General features: G+C 43.3%; 2 protein-coding genes across 4 annotated transcripts in view; one reads left to right on the top strand and one right to left on the bottom strand.

The window, feature by feature from the left end:
• ITPR2 (inositol 1,4,5-trisphosphate receptor type 2) overlaps positions 1-20,361 on the top strand; it is a 998,050-nt gene that overhangs the window by 367,217 nt on the left and 610,472 nt on the right. The gene's annotated exons all lie outside the window — the stretch shown is intronic.
• The window catches only part of RASSF8 (Ras association domain family member 8), an 89,936-nt gene continuing 74,645 nt past the window's right edge, over positions 5,071-20,361 (bottom strand). For all 3 annotated transcript variants that reach the window (XM_069862903.1, XM_069862886.1, XM_069862895.1), the window contains exons 5-7: positions 13,760-14,649; positions 10,152-10,296; positions 5,071-9,410 (exon numbers count right to left, since the gene is read on the bottom strand). In XM_069862903.1, coding sequence (XP_069719004.1) covers positions 9,289-9,410; positions 10,152-10,296; positions 13,760-14,649 — 1,157 coding nt within the window. In that variant the 3' untranslated portion in view covers positions 5,071-9,288. The remainder of the gene's footprint in view (positions 9,411-10,151; positions 10,297-13,759; positions 14,650-20,361) is intronic.

Here is a 20,361-nt window from a genome sequence, read left to right as displayed (position 1 = left end):
TAAGTGGACTGTTCATAAACTGAAACTCTTCTGAATATTTTTCTTCAAACTTTTGCTTATTTAAGAAGAAGTCATAGAAAACCTTTCTTCCTTCTACCTAGAACCAAGATTGAATATTAAGATCTTTTATATTGCATTTTCTAAGTCTTTCAACAGCTTATTGCCTTCCTCTTTCTGCAGAGGGGTAAAGCAAAACAAAGTGTGCAGCTCAAACAACAACACAAAACAGGATATAGAAACATATATAAAGAGGAAACTATAGCTTGAACAATAGCATCCTTCTGTATTTTGCAGGAACAGTATATACAAACTGAGGTACTTAATGCCTTCTTTGCCTCAGTCTTCAATTGTAAAGAAAGTTGTTCTGTCTGTGTACAAACCCAGGAGCTAGAGGAGCAAAATGAGGCTCCCGTGATCCAAGAGCAGGAGGTCAGAGCCTTGCTAGCCTGACTAGACACCCACAAGTCTATGGGGCCAGATGGGATTCATCCAAGAGTATTGAAGGAGCTGGGGGATGTGCTGGCCAAACCCCTTTCCATCATCTTCCAACAGTCCTGGAAGACTGGGGAAGTTCCACTGGACTGGAGGCTGGCTGATGTTGTGCCCATCTACAAGAAGGGTCACAGGGAGGACCCAGGGAACTCCAGGCCTGTCAGTCTGACCTCAGTGCCAGGGAAAGTCATGGAACAGGTGATCTTGAGTGCTATCACGAAGCACATGCAAGAGAACCGGGTGATCAGGCCTAGTCAACACGGGTTCACAAAAGGCAGGTCTTGCCAAACTAACCTGATCGCCTTCTATGACAAAGTGACTCAGCTGCTGGATGAGGGGAAGGCTGTGGATGTGGTCTTCCTGGACTTCAGTAAAGCCTTTGACACAGTTTCTCACAGCATTCTGCTTCAGAAACTGTCAGCCTCTGGCCTGGACAGGCGCACACTCTCCTGGGTGGAAAACTGGTTGGATGGCCGGGCCCAGAGAGTGGTGGGAAATGGTGTGAAATCCAGCTGGAGGCCAGTGACAAGTGGGGTTCCCCAGGGCTCAGTGCTGGGTCCAGCCCTGTTCAATGTCTTTATCAATGACCTGGATGAAGGCATTGAGTGCACCCTTAATAAGTTTGCAGATGACACTAAGCTGGGTGGAAGTGTCCATCTGCTGGAGGGTAGGGAGGCTCTGCAAAGGGATCTAAACAGGCTGGACTGCTGGGCTGAGACCGATGGGATGAGGTTTAACAAGGCCAAGTGCTGGGTCCTGCACTTGGGGCACAACAACCCTATGCAGTGCTACAGACTGGGAGAAGTCTGTCTAGAAAGCTGCCTGGAGGAGAGGGACCTGGGGGTGTTGGTTGACAGCTGATTGAACATGAGCCAGCAGTGTGCCCAGGCGGCCAAGAAGGCCAATGGCATCTTGGCTTGGATCAGAAACAGCGTGACCAGCAGGTCCAGGGAGGTTATAATCCCTCTGTACTCGGCACTGGTGAGACCGCTCCTTGAATCCTGTGTTCAGTTCTGGGCCCCTCACCACAAGAAGGATGTTGAGGCTCTGGAGAGAGTCCAGAGAAGAGCAACAAAGCTGGTGAAGGGGCTAGAGAACAGGCCTTATGAGGAACGGCTGAGAGATCTGGGGTTGTTTAGCCTGGAGAAGAGGAGGCTGAGGGGAAACCTCATTGCTCTCTACAACTACCTGAAAGAAGGTTGTAGAGAGGAGGGTGCTGGCCTCTTCTCCCAAGTGACAGGGGACAGGACAAGAGGGAATGGCCTCAAGCTCCGCCACGGGAGGTTTAGGCTGGACATTAGGAAAAAATTTTTCACAGAAAGGGTCATGGTCAGGGAGGTGGTTGATTCACCTTCCCTGGAGGTGTTTAAGGCACGGGTGGATGAGGTGCTGAGGGGCATGGTTTAGTGTTTGACAGGAATGGTTGGACTTGATGATCCGGTGGGTCTCTTCCAACCTGGTTATTCTATGATTCTATGAAAAACCTGCTATTGAGGAACAAGCCAATACATAGGTAAATAGTGAAATAATTACATTACAAGACAGGGGTGTAGGACATGGCCTGCAACAGTGGCAGGCTATGTCCCCCATTAGTCAGTGTGTTACTGTACAGAAATCTGCCCTGTTGATTTGCCGTTACGTAGTTTTTGTACCTCTGCTTCTTGCTATTCCTGGGTCCAAGAGGATTCAAAACTGAAATGTAAGTCTTATAGACTTAGTCTGTGTGAATCAAAGCATAAACTGGATATTAACATCCAACTGGGAGCTCTTGCAGTTGCGGACCCATTCTGCTGTAGCTGTATTTCACCTTCTTCAACTTACGGATGACTGAACAAAACAGTGTGATGATATTGTGATGACACTCACTCCACATGAGATTACAGAGATCCTTGTAGTCCCCCCATAGCCAGGGATTCAGATCAGAAAAGTCTCTCTAGAAATCAAACTTCAGTTCGCAGGAGAGACACATGTCTGAGCCAGGAGCCAGTAGACAGCAAATACACATTCATGACAGAGAAACAGAAGGGCCACCTACGTGACAGCAAGGAGGTTTCTTGCCCCTAGGGAGACACAAACAGACCCACCAGCATCTGAGTTGATCAGAAAAATGGTGAGGTTGTTCAATTAAGTTTATTGTCTCTGCATCAAGTTCCTTGTTGCACTAACATACGCTGAAGAGGCTCTTTTCAAGTCGCTCACTGGACAGTGGCTGATGTTTAACGAATCAGCCCCGCAGTTTACTGATCTGCCAGGACACAGAACAGGGAATTCGCTGCAAAGAATGGAGAGAAAAAAAAAAAAAGTACACCACATATCCACGTGGAAAAAATGGAACAAAATAGACCAGTTCAGATTGTCTCCATCCAATATTGCTGGAGAAAGTCAATAATGAAGCAGTGGCTAACCTAGAAAATACTCACTCATTAACACTAGCTACAATACCAAAGGTAGCAAATATATAATTTTCAAGAAAGGCGATAATGGGGACTGCTGCCCCCTGCGCCCTGCCTCTGACACTAGACAACTTTAATGATTGTTTCGATGAAAATTTGGCTTATAAAGAAACACCACCTAGCTGACAAAGACGTGACAAGCAGAACTCAGCACAGATTCTAAATGAAACAGACCATTGATCTGGCCTGGTGTTACAATTCACTAGTGGTCCAGTTACACTCAGCTAGTTAGTACTGCAGCAAGTTGCACACAAATATACCACTTTGTTCTTCAAAGGCAAAGCAAAAGATCAGAACCATTAGCTGTACCCCTGGGTCTACTAAGCATGCTGTGAAACCCTCACTTACCACAAAACCCAGCCAGTCAAATTGCACAGAAGCAGAAAAGTGTATGTTTCAGGAGCAGAGGCCCTCTACAACTTACATGGTCCTGCTAACACGAATGCCACATGCTAGGGTTTCTGTAAAGCTCATGACATTCTTTGTCTTATTGCCAGTCAACAGTGCTACACTGTTAGCTCATTTCTCCTTACCTCTAATGAGATTAGGCTCCAGCAGGCTTAAGCAAAGCCATTTGTTGGGATATTAGACTAAGGACTGCATTTGGATGGCTTAAATCATAAGTCCACAGCTGTATCAAGTTCCCTGCTTTGATTCATACAGCTGATCTCAAGAGATCTTCACAGGTCCTCCAGTCTTCAGCCCAAGAACTAAGCCTGAACCAGGTCTTCAGTACCTTGTTTGAAGCCTAATTTCTTCCTGCTACCTAAAGCACCTGTGCACCTTGTGTTTGTTGTGAAGATTCTGTACATTCAATTCCTCTCCTGATCATCTCCAAACAAACCCTTGCTTCTTTGCTTTAAGTTACACTTCCTCTAAGTCACCAACAAATTCTATCTTTTCAGGATTAATATTCATCTTAGTAACAGTGCCCCATCTGAAAATAAGCTACTCCGTTCTCTTATAGTTCCTAGGCTAAATGTGATTAAAAATATAGCTTGTGCACACTTTATGGCAGAGGACATCTCTTGTCTTCCAGAAACACCCAACACCAATCAGTTGTGAATCCCACACCTCCAAGTAACTGCCATTTGAGAGTGTTCATTGTGTCCTAATGCTTAACACACGACCATTTCTGAAAGTGTTTGAGCTCTAAACATACCGAGCATGACCTTGTCCTGCTTTCGGGATAAGTGTCCTTTGACACACAGAGTTCCAGCAGTTGTGGCATGAGATGCGCACAAGATGTACACTGCAATTCCAGCAAACCATGAACTGTAAAGACCCAAAGTTTCAGAGGGGAATTTATTGTATGGGAGCATATCCAATATCGTTTGTCAACCATTCATGAGAATAATAAAAAATAGAAGCTTTTTAATGACAAAAAATAGAGTTACATATAATACAGATTTCCACCTAGCATTGAAGCAGAGCAGTAACAAATTGCTCACTTGTGTTTTCACAGTTAGTTTGTGTTACTTCTCTAGGTTAAAGCATCAGCAACTCAAATCTTCCAGTCAGAACCTCTAGTTAGTAGCTTCACAGGGCAATCATGAGGATGAATGTTCTCTGCATTTTGATACTCTTTACAAACAGAGCAGGCATACTTAATCCATCTCAGAACTACTCAAATTTTCCGGGTACCAGATAGGCTTGAAATGAGGCACCCTTGCTGCAAGTGAAAGTTTTTTTGTATCAGAACATGCTTTTAGGCCCAATTCAGAAACACACCTATGGAATGCTCAAGAATATGCTTAAATCCCAGTTGGTTCAGAGAGCTTCAAGTTGATCCTTTGTGACAACCTCTCCTTCTTCTGCCCCTTTCAAGCACTGCACACTGGTATAAAGGACTAACCAGTACCTGATTGCAGGTGTAAGTTGCTTGCAAAACCACACAGGATTCAAACATTCTTTGGCACTCCATTTACTCAAGACCTAAACACATTCACTGCATGCATACATTTATGTATATACTACACACGCTTACCTCCAAGCCCTCCCAACAATATTATTGCAATAATTCTTTGCTGGTATAGCATTTATATACCAAGTTTCACTTATTTAGTTTTATATAAACATAGAAAGAAACATCTGAAGAGAGCTAGAACAGCTTTCAATCAGTCACTATATTGTCATTGAAAGCTTTATTTTGAAAACTTTGAGCAGCAATACTGAATAAATAGACAGAATGATTGTTTTGTCATCTCCATACAACCGATGGCCTTCATCCAAAACATTAAAATACTGTAGCAAATAGAATAAACATGCATGTTTCAATGTTCTTAAAAAAAACCAAAAAAACAAACAAAAAAAACTAATATAAAAGTAACACTTTGACACTTATTTTAATACAGTACAGACCATTAGAGACTACTTTCTGGAAAAAAATCCGAATACAGTTTTTTTATTTACACGGATCATTAAGGCCCAATTCACTCAAGTTAATGCACATCAGGAATTTATATACTTCAAGATAACTCACTGAAAATTGCAAGACCAATTATTTTTATCTTGTACTCATATGATCCCAGTTCTTCTTCATGCTAAAACCATGGCAATTATGGATTTTTATTTCACTGACGGATCTTTTCCCTCTTACCTCACAACAGAAGCATGTTTGCATATTATTAATGCTAGTGGTAGTTCTCTTCTTAAAGAACTTCTTTCCAACTTGCTAGTGTTTAGAAAAATGAGTAATCTCAAAGATAATATACCATTTCCAGAAGCAATTCAGGCACTTGGGAACCTAAGTCCCACTAAAAGATAACGGGAGGCAGGTTCCTAGCTGACTTTTCAGAGTGGGACTTGGGCTTCTCTGTCGCTGAGGCATTCAGAATGTTTACCTTAGCCTTAACCTACTGGCTTTCCAAATGGTCAAACCCACCTCCCCTTTTCCCCTAACAACATAGCATCACCAGCAAAAAAAACCTGTATCCTCATGGATAAGAGAGGTAAACCAGTTAATATCCATTAGTAATAAGTTATGGGAGTTCTCCATATAAATTCCCTGTGCACTGGAAAATAGTGCTTGTATATTCAAATATTTAATGCAAGCAAAAAAACCCCATTTTTATCATGCTGGCCAGTAAATAATATGGCACTTGTTAAAATCAGTATGTGTAGCTTCCTTTCTGCTAATGCCCCCTAAGTAGGTTTGAAAGACTTCTGAAAACAAGTTTTTTCTCCATTTGTAAAGAGTGAGGTTCTGCAGTTGATTAGAAGCAAAATTCTTAACACCATAATGTGAGGAATTCCTATAACTGTAGTACATTGTTCAATTCACATTTAATGCAAAGGCATGCCATTTCTTTTTGGTTTATTTACAGAGAGGGTGAAAATGCTACAGAACTTTGTCCAGGGTGAGATTCAATAAGCAAAAGGAGCATGGTGGGGGCAGGGGAGTTTGTCAGCATCTCATTTGGATACCAAATCCTCTCCTTTGCAACAATAGTGGGTGAAGCAGTAACTGTTTTCTAGATCACCTTGACATGTGCTAAAGCTCTGACAAGGAGGGCCCACTCAGCAATGATGTGGTGGCCACTCCTGAGCCAGCTTCAGGCTGGCCCTTCTGTCAAACTGCTGCTGCAATCAGCAGATGCTACTTTTTAAACTTAAATGGCAAATTCCTTCCTTGATTCTATTACAAAGCCATAACTCAAGCCCTCCAAAGCTGCTCTTCCCCTTCCTTTTAATCCCTTTCTTCTTCTCTCCATCTTAAAGAATAACCTGGCAGAGAAAGAGAGCAGTTTATGATGCAAGAGCCCAGTTCAGCTCAAACTGACATCTCTGGGAGATGGACCAGTTACAAAGCATGACAAAAACATTAGCTGGATAAGTATGCTGATCTGCCTTGAAAATATTTTGTCTCAGTTCAAGACTGAAATTGCAACAGGCTTTCCCTTGTGTTTCCCCCACCTCCATGCAGCATATTTTGGGCCAGACTTTGCAAGGTGCTGAGTGCCTCAGTTTTCTAACATCGGGAGGTGCTGAAAATGCAAGATATCAACTGGAGAGGGCCATTTCATTTCTGTAAATTGAACCCAGAATGTAAGGCATAGATGCTCAAGTACCTTGGACAGATATTGTCCCCAAACTACGTATATTTTACACTTTTTTTTAATATATATATATATATACACATTCTTTAGTTTTTAATACAAAGTTACGGGCACAGTAAACATGAGCACAGAATTGTGATAAACTAACAGTAAAATCTGTGAGCACTGCAAAGATTCCTCAGGTAGGAACATTTCCTTTTCCAGTTTGCTCACAAAGGGGAAAAAAAATTTAAAAAGACCTGATAAGTTAAACAGTAAAAATTCAAAATCCATTTGGAAAGGTCATTTATATATTCACAGCCTTATCTGTTGCTGTTAGTCCAGATACAGCAGCATTTAGAGAATATATGATGCCATTAATAAGTGGAAAGGGGAAAAAAGATGCATTAAACACTCAAGAGTCCTTCATATTCTACTATATCGTATAAAACCTCCATTTGTCAGGAAGAGTTTTTTTTAAAAAAGGAAATTTAAATTAACATTTGTCTGCACATCAGTAAATCAACACAATAGGATGCTAGGAGTTAAGAATTTAAAGTATTTTCTATGGCAATAAGCCCGGAGTTTCCTACCAGTGGTAAAATCCTGACACTACCAAAGACTTAAGGAGTTGTGTCATTTTGCCACTGACTGAAGTCCTGGTATCCAATACTGCAGTGAAAGCACGGTGACCCCCTCTTGTGTCAACGGCATCTCAAAGGTGGGGGCTGATAGTATGAGTTGCTGTTCAAACAGGAAATCCAAATGCAGCTACAGCTAGGTAAGGCCCATTCCTTCTCTAATTCACCTGTGAGGCCAGCCTCCTAACGGACACAAGATGTCCCACTGACGCCAGTCACTTTCCCTACAAACTTGGTGTCAACTTTAGCGATCTAATTTCAAGACCTGTAACAAATGTAGCATCTTACTTTCTCCATCGAAGCCTTTTTGTCTAATCCTTTCTTAGCTCTGATTGCATTAGACTGACATCAACATACGGTAATGTTCTCTCTTCCCACTTTTTTTTTTGGAAAAAAAAAATGACTACCAAGTGTGTGAATTTCCTGTTTGTATGCATTATATTCTGTAAGTCACTGAGCAGCAATATGACTTTCAAAGTGGCTAAAGGTCTTCAATTTAACACTGGGGACCTGGAATGAAATCCCAGCAGCACTCAAGTCAGTAGAAGCTCTGCTATTGACTTAATGAGACTCTCTGCCTGGTTTCTTCCCTCCACACAACTTGAGTGAATTCTGGAAGTCTGGAAGAGGACGTTCATTTATTTTCTGTTTGTTTTGTTGGTTGTTTTTTTTCCTCCTCCAACAGCAAGATTTATCACAAAACAACACTGTAATGGCTAGTGGAAAAAATAAAGTATAAAATGATACACAGTGAAAGCCTCCTACTCTCTTTTGGTAAGACATATGAAGACAACTTCTTACATTGTTCTTTTCTCAAAAGGCATATACAATGTGGCAAAATATTTCAAATATACATTCTATATAATAAAATATCATCTAACTAGTGCATCCTCGATCATATGCTGGAAAGTTTTACCAAGCCAAGGTTTAAATTCCATAAATCTTTCGAACACTAGGTGCTTCATTCAAGGCAGATTCAACAGCAAGTAAATCTCACAAGCTCACTTTTCAAGCCTTAAAAGGTAGCAATTGATGGAACATGACACTTTATGACCCACAACAGAAATTAACCAAGTCAGTGGTGAGAAACCATTTTAATGGTTCAGCACTCTGCAAAACTCTGTATTGCAAGCGTTGTCCTTGATCGAATGGTGGATGGTTGTACATGTGAAGTAAAGCCACCTCGTCAGACTGACATACAGCCATTCGTGATTACTCACAAGTTAAAAATAACAATATAAAAGCTCAACATTCACACGTCCAATGATTAAAGGGAATAAATTAAACCTCAGGTAAGTTGCATACATGGTTTCCTTCACCCTCAGTCTTTCATTTATGCCTATACATGGAACAATACTTCCCCAAATGCTTCTGAAGTGGCAAAAACAAAGGAAGGTTTTTGCACTCTAACTGTGTTGACAGTAAGTTCATCCTTGCCAGTTACATATCGAGACAGTTCTTCTATCTCTTTAGCATCAGTGCACAGGGTATGGCTCCAAGTGGTGTGTTGGAAGAAGAAGAATTAAAAAAAAACACGGTGCCTTAACAAAACAAAACAAAACACCAAACAAACCACCTTCTTCCATTCATCATTGGCAGAATAAAACAAAAGTGTATCTTGTCCAGAGTACCTTGCTAGGTCCTCTCCAGAAGAGGTATGTACTGTCATACATAAATGCCCTCTGGGTTAAAACCAGACGACAGGGGGTTCTGTAGAATCCGAAGGTTACTGGGGAGTTGTCTGGATGAGCCAGGGCGCTTCAGTGACCCAGACTGAAATGTTGGCTCTGCAAAAGGAAAAGGGAGTCAGAAAAGTCATCAAGCGTGAGGTCTGTAGAGCACCTTGCAAGCAGGCTAGTGGATAAAAGCACATCAGCGCAGAGGCTGAGCCACACAAAGGAGTTTCTGCTTTTAGCACAATTGTGACATGGATTCAAAGTGCTCCTCTGTTTCTGTCTAGGAAATTCTGAATTCAGATGTGGGCACGTGCAGAATGCACTGATCTCACTAGGGGCAAAGTCAATTTGCACATGCTGTAACAGCCATCTGTGCAAGACTTCTGGATGTCTGGCAGCCCAGCTGGATTAGCTCCTGTTCCCATGTGGCTGCTGTCTGAGATTTCTTGAAATCCAGACACATTCCTTTTTCTACTTTGGCAACACATCCCTCCAGAAGAGGAAGAACCCAAATAAACAAAAGCATCAGCCATGCAATCAATGTTGTGTGCCAGCTTACATGCCTGTAGCCATGGTGGCCACACTTGAAAGATATAGGGGTAATGGATTACTGATAGGACAAACACATGCCCCAGCATAGTGGAAGAGAAGTTATCTGCATATTATGCTTTATTTACAGCTTGCTAAAACCTCAAAATGAATAGAAATCTTTGACAGAGTGCTTTCTTACTGTTTTGCCAACTTCTTTGCTAACAGAGCATTCACTTTTCATGTAAGTGCAAGCGTGAATGCTGCAGGTAAGCACATTGCCATCCCCTTCTTGACCCACCAAAAGCATTCTAAGCACTGCACCTCTCTCGATCTCCACGTGTGGGGGCTCCACCTCAACAGGGTCTGCTGGCAGCACTGTGACCTTTGTTCCCGTTTGCTGGATGAATTGCTGTAGATTGACCTGTCGCAGCTCCTTTGTCAGTTGCTCCAGTTCCTGTTCCCTGTCCTGCCAGGAAAGAGAAAACCTCTACTGAGCAACAGCAAGCATAAAGCAGCATTTCAAGACTCTATTGGCAATCGGGCAACTAAAGCTTTTCCTTTTGATGAGAAAGCCTCCAATTTTTAAATTCAAATATAAATGGAAGAGTTGAAAGGTATTTTACACTTGCAATTTTGAAAGTGAATCAAAACTCACTTATTGGGGTTGACTGCTGGTCTGTTTATATTGCTTCTTGGATGATGAGCACAAAATTCTCACATCGCTCAAGAAAAATTTTGGCACAACACATGTGGCAAATAAAGGTAACATTAAGCAGTCTAAAAAATTACATCACCAGCACCCAATCTTGGCTCTGCCAGAAGTGTCCGGCATGACTTGGACAGCTCATTTAGTCCTTCTGTTCCTAAAAGCAGAATAATTTCCTTGTCTTCTTGATCTTTGCATTTCCTATTCAGAATGTCAACTCTTACAGACAGAATTCTCACTATGTAAGTGTATTCCATTTTGTACCAGAAGGCCAAATCCTGGCTGGTTCACCATATGCCTTCACAAGCACAGACGATGACCATTTTGGGTCTTCCTCAATCAATGCTATGTAATTCTAGCATGATATATGAAATGACAGATTACAACAGCCTTGTACTACAGTTATTCCTCCTCCATCCCCTGCGCCGTCCACCAGATTCAGCTTCACTAGCAGACAGCTGCATGTGGAACTCTTCCACAGCTAGGATGGGCTTCACCTATGTGGCCACACAGGGGACAGGCTAGTGATCCATATGCAAGGGAACATGCCTGTGGGCATTTCCACTCAGCGCATACCACTGCATATTCATTTTGGCAAGAAATGTAGGTGGGTCAGCCTTCTTTTCCCTAAATAAATTGTGTAAGCAGAATTATGCATGAACTCATTGGGTGAGACTAGTTACATGGATCAGTTATAGGATCAGTCCTCAATAGCGCAGACCTTGCTCGCTTTCAACTCACAGTAAGGTCACATTTGAGGCTGAATTCAACAGCTAGTAAGAAAATTGATACAACTGATCTGATGTCTAAATTAGAACTTTTTAAATGTCAATTGCTTTATTGCTGATGTGTGTGTTTGACCTGATGGTCAATGCATACTATATGGTTGGTCTTAGCTTCCTGCACTAGACTTATACTTCCATTCATTGGCTACGAGCTTTCAGAGAAACTGGACCGAGAAATGGAAACCAGGGTGCCCCAAAATTTTAGACAAGTCAACAGAAAAGTTTTTAAATTTATTTTAGGCCCATTAGACCCCACATCCCAGGACGGGGGACATAGAAAATTTTCAACTGTACTTACTACAATGTTAATTCTACATTCTTATGTTCTGTGAGATTGCTAAAAAGTTACCACTGAAGAGAATGCAGCTTATTTTAAAACCCTGAATCAATACACAGGTTAGCGGAACTAACATCATGGACATTTTTTTCTTGACATTTCTCAGCCTTAATAGGAAATAAGGTAAAAACCTAAATATCACCCCAATTCCTACTGGTTAAGGTTCTTAAGTTCAGGACCTCATTGTGAAAATTCCATGAGATCTATTACCTGAAGGGTGGGATTTTGTTTTTTCTGCTTTGAGGTTTTTTTGCATTGAAAAAAATCTTTCCCTACAAATATGGAGAACAGAGCGCTGCAGCTACTCTCTAACTAAACGTAACCTAATGCTGTTGGAAAATAATGTTATTAAGGTGGCTAGTGAAACGGGATGAAAGAGAAGAAGTAGGACAAATCACTAGAAATTTCTCACACGCTACTAAAAAAATGCCACTTTCCTGTTCTTATCACTTGAAATCTAATGAACGAAAATCTTCCTTCCTTCCTTCCTTATTGAAAGGTCTATTGACACCCAGGTTCTACTTCTGCAGTTTCAGATCAGCAGTTCTATGAACATTAACGTTTAACTTTTCAGCATCCAAGAACATATTTCTCTGTTTCCTCTCCCCAAAACTGTATAACACAGAGCTGAGTTTATTTTCTTCTGGACTTCCAGATTAATGCACCTTTATGTTGAAAGATCTGAATTTAACGGAAACTTTCCCAAGAGAGTGAAAATCCTAGCCTATAAAAAAAACAAAACGAGAAAAATTTTTAACTCAATCACAGCATCACTGAGCATTACTGAGTGTAGGCAAAATACGTAGAAAGGATTTAATGCTTTCTGTTAGCACAAAGCCTTAAGTGTAGTATGTCTGAAAACTTAGGATAGGTAAGTATGGCCAAAATTGCTTACAGTTTTCATCCGTTTTGCTTTGGATGAGAAGATTACATTTTTTCCCCTCCTCCTCAGGAGTAAGGATGCAAAATCCCTTTATGAATGTTCACAGCCAAACCACGTTACTGCAACTGCAGCCCTACAAAACATAACTGAGAATCCCAGGAGCATAGCAAGAATCGCAACTCAAATTGATGCGTGGTGCCTTAGTCCTGTCTTACGTGGCACATTAAAATCCCAGGAGCCACAATCTTCCCTTCATCTCATCCAGCTAGCAGCTGGATTTCCATTTATATTTATTCTTTCACGCTCTATCAAGTTCTAAGTGATATCATTAACTTTAGTGAGAAACCAGAGACTGGATTCTCTTTTAAATGATGCATATGCCACAAATGCTTGAGGTGTACAGAAAACAAAACCCTAAACACCAAAAGCAGACAGGAAAAGGGAGATGCTATTATTTAAAACATAAGCCCTGTAAGTTAACAGCTATTTTAGCTCTATATCCATCTATCTAGGTGCTGCTTTCGGACTGCTCTTTTTAATTCACTTATTTTGGTGGCAGACAAACCTAGCAAGAATCACAATTTTAGCATCGGAAAAGGCTATGATGTGCAAATTTCCCTGAAAAATACAAATGTGAAGCACCGAGCTGCCAAGATCTAGGACTTAAATACTCAAGGCATATCAGGAAAACATTTTTCACAGAATGGGTCACTGGGCACTACAACAGGCTGCCCAGGGAGGTGGTTGAGTCACCTTCCCTGGAGATGTTTAAAAGACAGGTGGATGAGGTGCTGAGGGGCATGGTTTAGTGATTGATAGGAATGGTTGGACTTGATGATCCTGTGGGTCTTTTCCAACCTAGTTATTCTGTGTGTTGTGGCACTCAGCACTAACCCTGTGGCCACCCAGGCCTTCTGAATGGCCAGGAACATACCCAGCGAAACGTCTGCTAGTTTATCTTGGGACAAAAAACTAACTGCTATTTCCCTTTTTGGATTATTTGAATGAGTTAATGCACGTAAGCAAAACGAAAATTGTGTGCTCTTCAAAGAATGTATATGAAACGCAAACTGGAAATGTATGCAATGCTTTCTTCCTTTGACCCAAATTCACTATAGAAACTTTCTCCCGTTTTCTCTCAGGGGCTCTATAAGAAAACACCTATTACAGTCAGATCTTTGGCTTTTCTTTAGCTATAGATAAAAATGACATTCTTACCTGTAACCGCTTGGTAGCTTGGCCCAAAGACCTTTCCACAGCTTTAATGCCATTTTCTAGTCTCAGACTCTGCTGGCCCTGAATATCGATTTCACCCTTCACCTTCTCAATCTTTTCCTTGACCTCTTCTTCATTTACTTGGGACTCCTGAACTTCCCGCTGCAACTTCTCCGCTTCAAGGCCACTTTCCATGTTGTGGATCTGAGACACGTAGTCCTTCAGCTTGCTCTCGCACTCCAGGATCCTCTGCTTCATCTCCTGCAGTTGCTCCTTCAGCTGTTTTTCGTTCTCCTGCTCGATCTGCAGCTCGTTTTCCCAGAACTCTTCCTCTTCAATCTCCACTTCATTCCTTTTGATCTTCTGCTCCAGCTTGAGGATTTCTTCTTCCAGGCTGGAGCTGTATTTTTGTTCCCAGTAGCGGATCTCGGCTTCGTTGGACTCGAGCTGCTTCTCAATGCACTGAAGTTTCTCCGTCTGAAGGTGGATCAACTTCTTCAACTCGTCCGCCGTCGTTTTGCAGTTGTTGAGCACCTTCTGCTTGAACTCCGACTCCTTGCTTTTCCCGAAGATGTCCATTAACCCTTTGGCCCCCCCGGTGAAGGTGAGGGATTTCCTCTTGGGCTCCCTCCTCTTCATGGCCCTGTCGCCGGGCAGCCTCAGCTTGGCCAGGGGCGGCAGGCTCTGCCGGTACAGAGTCCGCTCGGGGCCGCGGGCCACGCCGTCCGAGGTCGGCCTCTCGCTCAGGGAGGGCCCGGTGCGGCGCAGGATCAGCTGCACGTCGCTCGCGTACTGACCCCACTTGTTCAGCGACACGATGGGGTTCTCGTGCGGGGCCAGGTGCCGCTCCGTGTCCCGCCACTTCTCGATCAGCGTGTAGCGCCCGGTGCGACCTGCAAGGCGAGCGACGAGGGGGTCAGCGGGGCGGCCGCCAGGGGGCGCTGCCGGCCAGGCGCAGACACGGCCCCTGGAGCGCGCGCGTCTGTGCGCGCGCCTCCGCGTATGCGCGTGTGAGAGAGTGTGTGAGAGAGAGAGAGAAAGTGCGTGCGTCTGTGGGGGTGTGCGGGCATGTGTGCGGTACGGGGGTGCGCGTAACAGCTGAGGGAGCTGGGGGTGTTTAGCCTGGAGAAGAGGAGGCTGAGGGGAGACCTCATTGCTCTCTACAACTACCTGAAAGGAGGTTGTGGAGAGGAGGGAGCTGGCCTCTTCTCCCAAGTGACAGGGGACAGGACAAGAGGGAATGGCCTCAAGCTCCACCAGGGGAGGTTTAGGCTGAACATTAGGGAAAAATTTTCACAGAAAGGGTCATCGGGCACTGGAACAGGCTGCCCAGGGAGGTGGTTGAGTCACCTTCCCTGGAGGTGTTTAAGGGACGGGTGGATGAAGTGCTAAGGGGCATGGTTTAGTGTTTGATAGGAATGGTTGGACTCGATGATCTGGTGGGTCTCTTCCAACCTGGTTATTCTATGATTCTATGATATCTCCCTCTCTCTCTGTGTGCCTGTACAGGTGTGCGTATCTGTGTGTGGGTGTGCCTGTGTACAGGTGTGCACATCTCCAAGTCTGTGTGCCTGTACAGGTCTTCACACCCATGTGTATGTGTGTGACTGGACAGGGGGGTGTGCCCATAGGAGTGTGCGCATCTCTGCATGTGCATGTGTGAAGAGTGTGTGTGCCTGTACGAAGGCGCACGGGTCAGTGTGTGTGAGTGTGCCTGTAGGAGTGTGCATGTGTGTGACAGTGCGTGTGTCTGCAGGGGTGTGCATGCATTCATATGCACATCTCTGTGTGTGTCTAACAGGTGTGTGCATCTGTGTGTGTGCACCTGTACAGGTGTGCACATCTCCCTCTGTGTGCCTGTACAGGTGTGCATATCTCTGTGTGTGTACCTGTATGTGTGTGCACATCTCTGAGTGTGTGTGTGAGAGAGTGTGTGTGCCTCTGTGTGTGTATGACTGGACATGGGTGTGTGCCTGTAAGGGTATGCACATCTCTGTGTGTGTGCGTGGCTGTAGGGGTGTGCGCATCTCTCTGTGTGTGTGTGCCTGTACAGGTGTGCACACACACCTGTAGAGGTAGGCACAGCTGTGTGTATGTGTGCACATCTGTGCATGTGCACCTGTACAGGTGTGCACATCTGTGCATGTATGTGTCTGCACCTATATGGGTGTGCACATCTCTGTGCGTGCATGTGTGTGTCTCTCCACAGGTGTGAGTAGCTGCGTGTGTGCAACAATAGGGGTGTGCGCATCTGTGTGTGCGTGTGAGTATCAACCATGGGTGTCCGTATCTCTGTGTGTACAGGGGTGTGCACATCTTGGGGTGGGGCAGAGCTTGGGATGCACACATATCTGCCTCCATGTGTGTACAGGAGTGTGCACCTCCACATGTGTGTGTGTACAGAGGGGCACACATTTGTGTCTAAGTATCAATCTGGGATGTGTCTCTCTCTGTACAGGTGTGTGCATCTGCGTGTGTGTCTGTGTGAACAGGGGTGTGCACATCTCTGTATGTGTGTACAGGGGGTGCTCATCTCAGTGGGAGGAAACTTGAGGTGTGTGCATCTGTGTGTGTGTACAGGGGTGTAAGCATATAGGGGTGTGCGCATCTGTGTGTGTCTAGGGGGGTGCATGTGTCTATAGGTGGTTGCACACGCGTCTCTGCATGTGTCTACAGGCATGTGCAAGAGGTGCACATACCCTTAACATGTCAGGATAAATGCTCCTCCATTTATTGAGCTGCACACCGTGTCTACACGTTACTTAGTTTAACTATAAACTATCTCAGGGAGAAGCCTGTCTGGCCTAGAGCCGCAACTGAACACACAAGTACCAATTTACATTGCGCACATAACTGAAAATGCACAACTCTGGGGCTTCTTTCAGATTTGAAGTCATGTCACTTGTTTTAATTGAAATAACGATGCCACTATCTAGCAAAGAAATGCATCAAATACACCTCTAGAGGAAGAAAACAAGAATAGAGAGAGTTCAACATTTCAAAGTTTGGAGGCAGCCTGCTTGATTTTAAACTGTATCATCAGAGAGGCGACTGTCACCAACAGGCTGAGCCTTAGTTCAGCATCTTGTCCCCCACCCTGGGTTAGCACAGACACGGGGAGAGTCAGCTCGGGGCCTGTGGCAGCACTGCTGATGTGACAAACCTTCACAGCACGGAACACAAGACTGAACACTGCAAAGGCTGCCCCAGTTGGCAATGAGCAACTTGGGCTCCCTGCATAGACCGATCATCTGTTACAGCAGCTCAGAAGACCACCCCCCGCCCAGGGTACGCTGCCTTCAGGAAGAAGCTTAAGTCTGTTAACAACTGTCAGGGCGTTTTCTGACCTCTACATTGACAGCCAGCTGCACAATAAATGCAATATGGTTCACCGTAAGGGTAAGAAGGAAGCACAACTTCTGCCTGTGGCTTCATTTGTGCTGCTACCAAACGTATTTACTTGAGTTTAATGGTCTTTTTCATCTGACACTCTTTCTGGGATTCTTTGAATCCTACAAAAATACAGCATTTGAGTTTTTTTCCACGTTTTTTTATTTTTTCTAAACACTCTTGCTACTCTGAGATACAGCGTTCTCCAAATGCAGGAGAGAGCTTCCCTTATCATGAAAGGGACCTCACTTAAAAACCACAACACTGTTTACAAAAAGATGTGAAAGATCAACTGCTTTTAAAGTATGCGATCCTGATGAATTTCTGAGCAGCTCCACAATTGCCATTAACCTCAAAAACCTCATTAGGTATTTCAATGCATTACATACATCCATTTCCATGATAGATCATCATTCAAATGAGGATTAATTTCGGCATACAAGTGCCTAAAATAGCTTTCATACATGCAGCTATAGAGTGGGGGAGTTGGAATAAACGTAGTTATCAGCAGTAATCCCTTTGATACATTTTCTTCCCTTACGTAGCGCAACCAACCACTCCACTTTTCCCAAACGAACAGAAAGATCCTAATCTTAGGCTGGAGATCTGCCTGCAGCCACAACACTGCCATAGACCATGCTCCTCAAAATTGTAGGAGATAAGCTCCGCTGTGGTGGCTAACAGACTATGCAGGCCCCTAAAATATGGTATTGTCAGACTAGCCTTATGAATTGCTCCTCAGGATATAGCTACTGTGTTGGAAATGGTTCCCCTGATCTCACTTTCTCACAGTTAGCTCACAATGAAAACAACAAGAAAAAACCCAAATCAGATGTAGAGGCACCGCCTAGAAAGTCTGCTTTGGCTGAGGAGTCATACTAGCAGTAGTTAGCTGGCCAAATAGGAGACCAAAATGTCCATGTTCACTTCCAAGTTAGGCGTTAGAGCTCAAAGAGCACATGAAGATATGACTGTCAGATGTCAGCAAAACAAGGCAAGCAAGGGGGCTACAGGAACTCCAATCCCCCTAATGCCTTACAAATAAATGACTTAAGGTAAGCAATGGAGATAAAAAAAAAAAACCAAAACCAAAACCAAAAAACCCTATCAGCATACCAAACAAGCTTGGCCAACACTCTCAGAAACAGATTTAAAGTTTTATTGTAACAAAGTACTTCAAAAAGAAGTTTACCACACCAAAATACAGAGATTTTTGCCAACCCACAATATCGTCCATTGATCCGAGAAAATTTAGAGTTTGTAGTAGCTACCAGTGTTATTTTCAAAAAAATAAACCTAGTGCTGTTTGCCACAGCATACTAACAATAAAAACCCAAAGAAGAAAAATAATGTAAAAACATACCACAGAACCCAGGACAAAGGTTACATTTTACCAATCTATTTTGCTAATCTTAAAACCTTTCAACTTGTAATCATGGTAATGCTATTAATGTTGTTCTTGTGTCAGAAACAGCCAAGTTCAAAGAAGCCTTGAAATTCTAAACAGGAGTACTACTGGGGGAGTGACCAGCATGCAATTTCTATTCACTTTGTTATTAAATGCACTACTTAAAAGAAACGTACCAAGAGGCAAAAAAAAAGGGGAGGGTGGGAGAAGTGGAATAAAGCTAATGATCTCAACCAAAAGTGAATTAAAGAATTAAGCAAGGCACCTGCCAAGAACTATTTCCATCTTAGCTTAGGGGTCGAAATCAACATGCAGTCCTAAACAATGAACTCTGCACACAAGATCCACATAAAAGAAAGTGGTTTAATACAGTTCAACCACCACACCTGGAGTTCAGTATTACTCTAAAACAAAGCTGTTCTCATCAGAGATCATTACCGAGGTTTAGTGTATTCAGCCTACGTATGATACAGATTAACAATACTGGGACAACCACAACTGTGATGTTGCATGCATTAGAAGGGATTAATTCACAAATGAAAGGATGAATGAGTTAACTCAAAACTAATGACAATATTTCAGAACACAGGCATCTGTGTAACAACCTCCTGGTTTTGATGTGCTACCACTGACAAGGAGAAAGCAAGCAGCTTGGGTTGTTGACAGAGAACTCAACACCTGCATGCTGCTTCTTGTCTCCCGTGTAGTCCATAAGCTTTCCGAAATAGAGATTGTTTTTGCTGACACAGCACCTGGCAGACCTCAGTCCTTCTCCATTCACCCAAACTTTATAATTTTAAAAATCAGTTACTGTTGTATCATGTAACATGCCCAGTACCAGTGTATGACATGGATTAAATCATAGCATGTTTTTTTCCCAACTGTGCATTTAAAACATTGAATTGCATGCAGATTTATGGAGCCCTTCCAGGTAAAGATAGACGGAACAGTTAAGTAAGCTGAAGGAGCTGCTGAAGCACAGCTTTACCTATTGTACTGATGTTCACAATGGGTATCTGCCCCATTAGTGGATTCTTTGCAACTCCTGAAAACAAATGGAACACAGAGCTGGAGTTGTTCAGCTCGAAGAAGAGAAGACAAACTTCCAGTACGTGAAGGGGGCTACAAGAAAGCTGGGGAAGGACTGTTTACAAAGGCTTGTAGTGATAGTATGAGAAGCAATGGATATAAACTAGAGAGGTGCAGATTTAGACTAGACATAAGGGGGAATTTCTTCACCGTGAGTGTGAGGCACCAGCACCGGTTGCCCAGGGAAGTTGTGGCTGCCCCATCCCTGGAGGTGTTCAAGGCCAGGTTGGATGAGGCCTTGGACAGCCTGATCTAGTGGGAGGTGTCCCTGCCCGTGGCAGGGGGGTGGGAACTGGATGATCTTTAAGGTCCCTTCCAGCCCTAACTATTCTATGATTAGTTTTGTTTTTGGTTTTTTTTTTTAAATCCTTATCAAAATCTTGCCCCAATGAAAATGTTAAAGAAAATCCAGACAGCCCCAAACAAGCACCAGCAGTGTTTGTTCTAAGGTTTCCCTCTTCAGAAAATAGCAACTCAGGAGATGTAGAGTCACAGAGCCTCCACACCCCATTCGCTGGGCAATTGCTTTCCATTAACGTTCTGTGCTGACTCACTGACCACATAATGGTTCCCCCTATGGACCACACAATATTGCCATCACAAAACAATTGTCATGAATTTGTATCCATTTCACAAGACGGTGAATGACAAGCTGTAACAGGAGTAGGTATGTATCTACACAAAGCACACTGCATCTGCACAAAAGGCCAATGTCAAG

The sequence above is a fragment of the Phaenicophaeus curvirostris genome, chromosome 1, assembly GCF_032191515.1.
Source record: "Phaenicophaeus curvirostris isolate KB17595 chromosome 1, BPBGC_Pcur_1.0, whole genome shotgun sequence".
NCBI lineage: Eukaryota > Metazoa > Chordata > Aves > Cuculiformes > Cuculidae > Phaenicophaeus > Phaenicophaeus curvirostris.
This window is presented reverse-complemented; position numbering and strand designations above follow the sequence as displayed.